At 28.2% G+C, this 5870-nt stretch overlaps 1 protein-coding gene across 2 annotated transcripts; it reads right to left on the reverse strand.

Annotated features, from left to right (window-relative positions):
• Positions 1-934: 934 nt before the first annotated feature.
• LOC113517535 (mitochondrial inner membrane protease ATP23 homolog) lies at positions 935-4423 on the reverse strand. Of its 2 annotated transcripts, XM_052901599.1 has the most exons (6): positions 4308-4402; positions 3983-4225; positions 3198-3243; positions 2499-2580; positions 1882-2106; positions 935-1502 (listed from the first exon to the last, which is right to left on the reverse strand). In XM_052901599.1, exons 2-6 carry the CDS (start codon positions 4203-4205, stop codon positions 1308-1310), a joined length of 771 nt encoding a protein of 256 aa, XP_052757559.1. In that variant the 5' UTR covers positions 4206-4225; positions 4308-4402; the 3' UTR covers positions 935-1307. The 2 variants fall into 2 exon arrangements, with proteins under 2 accessions (XP_052757559.1, XP_026758034.2); XM_026902233.3 differs by having other exon boundaries at positions 3983-4423.
• Positions 4424-5870: the final 1447 nt, after the last annotated feature.

A 5870-nucleotide genomic window follows, 5' to 3' on the forward strand; every position in this document is an offset into this window, starting at 1 on the left:
ATTACCTCCTCTTATGCGGTAACACTCATGCCCAGCAATGCGATGTTAATAGGTTCTTATGCTCATGCTTTTTATTCCTCATAATCAAATAATCCGGATGTATTTTTATTATTAATAAGAATTATCTATGGATAAAAGACATTTCAATTTTTCAAGTGGCTGATGTTCTAAATTCCCATTGTGTTCTATGTCATGTTTAAAATCCCAAATATATTATGTGGGTACGGTAGGCTTGCCTTCTAATATTAGATACAACGTACAAGTTGTTCGTAAATTGGCTAAAAAAATTTGTTCTACGGAATATATATATATATATATATATATATATATATATATATATATATATATATATATAGTAATATAGTAATATATATATATATATATATATATATATATATATATATATGGGTAATATGTATATATATATATATATATATATATATATATATATAGTAATATAGTATATATATATATATATATACTATATTACACAAAACTGGGTAATTGAATTATATTTTGAACAGTACCAATTAATACGGAAAAATATATTCGTGTGCATAGGACAGCGCCCCTTGCGGAAAATAGCCGAAACTTTTTTATAGAACTTAATTTTTATTTCAACTTTACCCAAGTTGATTTGAACGTTACTCTGCTAAGGTTAAAATAGCTGCTTTACATGATTAATAACGCAATTCTTTTCGTTCGTGTGTCCTAACAGGCTGGCACACTAAACGAATCATAATAATATTCGTGTTAAACGACTACTAAGTCCTTTTTTCAAACTTATCCGTACCTACCATATACACCAGGTACCAATCAATAAACATTTAATGTAATATAACTGGTATATTAAGAAATATAGAATATAGAATTTGCACAAAAGTCGCTTTGTAGTTTTTTTATAAAGAAACAAGAAAGCCATCATAATTTATATAATTTATTTAAAGTACCTACGTTATTATTTAGGGTTTTACATTATCTATTGTAAACATAACGTGCCCAGACCTCATATATAATGTGTCCTGTAAACGAAAATTTGTGCCTTTCCAGACTTTGTTTTTGTACCTATAGAATTATTCACACCTTTAGCTTTCTATACTTATAACAATAAAATAATCTGTGAAAGGGACAGTATTATACACAGCTATGATTTTAGGCGATACATAAGTAAATTATAGAGTAATAAATAAAAGACACTATTTTAAATCATTTTAGATGTTTTATTTATAATTGATATCAACAATTTACTTTATTACATAATGTACATATTTACTACTAACTATCTACAGACATAACAAAATATTTGCTTACTCGTAACCATAATATGCTGCTTCTTTGAAAGCTCTGATCATATCATCAGAGTTTCTCCTTATCCGCCTACCAATAGGTTCCAAATCTGCATAGCACTTTGGAAAGACTTTTTCAATTATGTCGACAGCTTCTCTCTTGCCAATCTGCCGTACAGCCAACACTGAATACAGTGCTTTGGTTTTTACACAGTCCTGGAAGAAATACATCATATACTGTCTGAACATGATGATATATACATAATGTATATCAAAATAAGACGTAAGTATCTAGAAAAACTATTATACTGGGTGAAATCTAAATCGTTGATGGTCCTTGTAAAACTGTTTGCATGTTTGCCCCAGCATCACGCAAAATCTATAAAAACCATCAAATTAGATACGGTTTCCACTTTTGTGTACCTGAAGGTCTACCTTAAAATCTTGTGTATGTTTTATCTTGAGACACCATCTGGAGTAAGTCTATTTCATTATTTTTCCTACTTCAGAAATCCACGCATAATAATATTATTACACATAGATTTCAGAAATAGAAAATAGCAGACGCGTACAAAAAACTAGTGATTATACAAACCTGGTGCGCTTGTTTTATCTTCAACCATGAGGCATCGCCCTGGGACCACGCGCTAGCAAATGAGCAGTGGGTAAGGTTTGCGGCCCGTATCTCTGTGCATGCCAAGTGTTCCATATTCTTGAAATCAAGCTCATTGCGGCAGTAGTCGAACATGTGGATCATTTCATGCGCCAGAACACCTTGAACCATTCCTTGTCTTGTGGAAACATTTTGGCAAACAACAATCTGTAAAATCATATGTTAAGTGACATTAAATAACCCAATATAATTAATGATTAAATATATTATTAGCTTTATATATATATATAAGATAAAAATACAAAGACAGTCAAGATAGTTAAGGAGTTGAAATCAATGGTGTAAATAACAATTCCCAGATATATAATATATATAATTACAGACAACAACAATGACAAGAGGAGAACTGATCTTTGTAAGGCTCCCACTAGTGCTTCAGGGGTCCTAGCAGGAGGGCTTCTCAGTTCACAGCTACGTCACTGGATACTGGATCAGTAGAAGTAATAGAGTGGTAGAGAAATTGATATCCAAAAATAAAAGTGAATGTGTTTGTTGCCTGATGGCATTTAAGGGATCAAACACAAAAGATTATGGATTACCTGATTTAATTCTGGATCATAACCACCACTGACAGAATAATCACAAACTTCACATGATATATGTCTCCGTATATCAATTGGACTAGAAAAAACATGAAAAAGTTTAATATAACTTCACACTAAAATATACAGAATCTTTATTAATATCTTAATAGAATAAATTATCTAGGAATAATTCTTTAACATAATCGCTATTTATTTACTTATAAATAAGCAAGAGAGTTAACAACTCAACCATCATGAATTTGATGTAAAAATAGTATTTGCCACAAGGACACAAGCTACTTTTTTATCCCAGTCATACAGACAAAGTCATGCACATAATGAAAATGAAGAGAAAATGAATAAACTATACAAAGGGAAATGTTTTACTTGGTGCCGTAATATTGATTATAAAATAATTTTTAACACAAATAACAATAATTTCAACAAAATAAATATAAAAACCTTTATATACAAAATCAAAAGATGGTAATAAAAAAACACCAGGACCCTTAGGCTCACACTCACCTCTCATGACTAAGAGTCCTGGATGGTTCCAAAACTAGCTGAGCATTATCAACTAAATTATATGTAAGTTAATCTGGTTGTTCTTACTCTAGAATATAACATATACTTATGAAGCTTTTAACAATAAAAAATAAATTAAATAAAAACATATGTGCATACAAAGTCACATTATGAAAAGATAATACTTACCAACCAGAACTTTTTAGAGCAGCCATCATAACTTTTACAATTGGACCTAAAATTTACAGAATAAGTTAGTACACATAATACCGAAACTTATACTTTTCTATACATATAAATGAATTTCCTTTTATCAAAGTAACAAACAAATAGCCAAATATTAAATATGTATTTGTATTATTTATTTTTAATTAAGGTTAACACTTTCCATCAGGTGGGCCGTATGCTTGTTTGTCATTCTAGGTTGCATAAAAACAAAAAAAATATTATTTTAATTTTAAATTCCATACATACACAGTCAAATGGCTTAATAATTAATTATGCCAAATATAGCAGACAGATTACATATAATTTTTTACATATTAAACATGAATAATTTATTTAGATTTTACAAATTTCTTTTTTTTTTTTTCTTTATTTACACTACATGTATTATAGCATGATGCAAAAAACAGATCTCTAAATATCCTCCCTAGTGATAATAATTTTAGTGACCTGTCACTTGAAGTTTTACTGATGGATATTACAACAAACATTTATCATAAAATTAAATAATAATTTTATCTTCTAAAATATTATTCAAAAAATAAAAACCACTAAAACATCAGCTATCAGCCACACCATTTTATAATAGACAAAATATATTATATTTAAGGAAGATTATAAGCTATATCACAAGAAACTACAAGCAAAGCTGCAGGATAGAATTAATAAATAATAAATCTTCATACCTAAACATTCATGTTACTAATTAATAATTATTACTTTTATAATAAAAACTTAATGATACTTACTATTTTTTACACATTCAAAAACATTTTTCTCACATTTTAATTTGTCTATATTCTCTTTACCTTCTCTTCCAATCAGAACACTTCCTAATTTTGGTTTAAAAGTACCTCTTCTCTCAGGATATAAATCATAACCCCAAGTTTTTCCTTGTTGTCCAGACTTATCTTGTTTAACGTCCTCTTTAGATTTCTCATCTGGTGAAGACTTATTTTTTTCCTCAACCATTATATAAATTCAGGGGTCCACTATAATAATTTAATATACAAACAATATACGCTGCGTAAAATATTCTACTTTAAGCATTCAAGTACAATGTGCAGCACGAACTTAATAAATAATTATTAAATGTCCATAAAAATATATTTTATTAATTTAGAAAATAAATAAAAAATTAAAAACCATTATCATGTCTCTATTGTCAAATATTATTAAATGACAGCCGACTGCTGACATTATTGATGTTGACTTTGACACTTTTGATATCATTAAAAGATTTGTACCTACCCATGATCATACAAAAAATTAATAGATCCCTTAGTTTCTAAAATGTCTACATTAGCAATATAAAAGAGAGAAAAAAGAAAACAATATAAATGTTACAGTAAGATGGACAAGTAGGGCATTCACCTACTGCTATAATTTATCCCTTTGAATGAAATTTTATAAAATCATTAGAAATATTCTATACGTTCGTAGACAAAATATTAGTTCTAAGTATAGAACGTCCACGAATTAAAAAAAAATTAACAAACAGATGATTTTTTTTACTTTTGCAACTTCATTTCCACAGGAATCCAGCCCTTTTACGTGCACATATTTACAAAACAAGCACTAAAGTATAATTATTTTATTGTCTCATTTTTATCATTCCATATCAACCTTGTTCTGAGTTGCACTTCTAATATAGTGATTACTTGATCTATGATTACAATGTAAAAGTCTGTACATGAGATATACTACATCTATGGTAAAAACTTTATAACGTTTTTATATCTGTTCTGTGCCTCTAGTGAGAAAGGTTCAATTCAAAATGGTCACTTTTCAGGAGAGCCAAAAAACTATTTTAAATAAAGAAAAAAAAAATCTACTGCTTTTATTATTTGCTAATTGAACAAGTCAGTGTTTGCATTTATAGTAATTTTTTCTCCTCTTTCTTATGAAATTGTCGGTTTTTGTGTAAAACCTATAGTTTTAAAAATAATTCTATTATACCTAATCACACTTAACAAAAATATTAAAATTATGATGTGAAAATAGTTTTAAGTTGAATTAAAACGATTTTATTAAAGTATTGAAGAAAAACAATGTTGTGTATTTTACGCTATAAAAAATAATCGCTATTAAATGGTGTAAAAGGGTTCAAATCGAACTAATTCATTTTACAAAAATAATTTTTGTAAAATATTGTCGTTTTATTTCTAATTATGACTTTTTTACCACAAATATTTTGTTAATTGTAGTCTTTTACATGTTTACTATCTCTATTGTTTTTAAAGATATCGTTACGATTCTTATACCATTCGAAAGAGAAAAATTTGCTTATTTAAAGTAGCCTAAAAAAGAAAAAGGCTATAACTTGAGTTATATCCTTTCTCACTAGAGGCACAGATATATAAAGTTTGTTTGTCCTTAGATTATGTAATATAACGTACATAATCTAAGGAACCCATGGTCCTTTAGGCGAGAAATTTTGATTTTGAAGCGAGGCACTGGAAAATAAGTAGCAATTTAAGTATGCATTAAATTAAATTACAGGTATTAGGTACTACCACAAGCTAAGTTTTCTTCATTAAGCCTGATTCGGTCATAGACGTATATAATAACGTCATAACGTTATATTATAAATGCTTTCGACAAATCCGTTTATCATTATTGTTCCAAGAAAGCATA

This window comes from Galleria mellonella, unplaced genomic scaffold (assembly GCF_026898425.1).
Source record: "Galleria mellonella isolate WM207_F2 unplaced genomic scaffold, CSIRO_AGI_GalMel_v1 utg78, whole genome shotgun sequence".
Taxonomy (NCBI): Eukaryota; Metazoa; Arthropoda; class Insecta; order Lepidoptera; family Pyralidae; genus Galleria; species Galleria mellonella.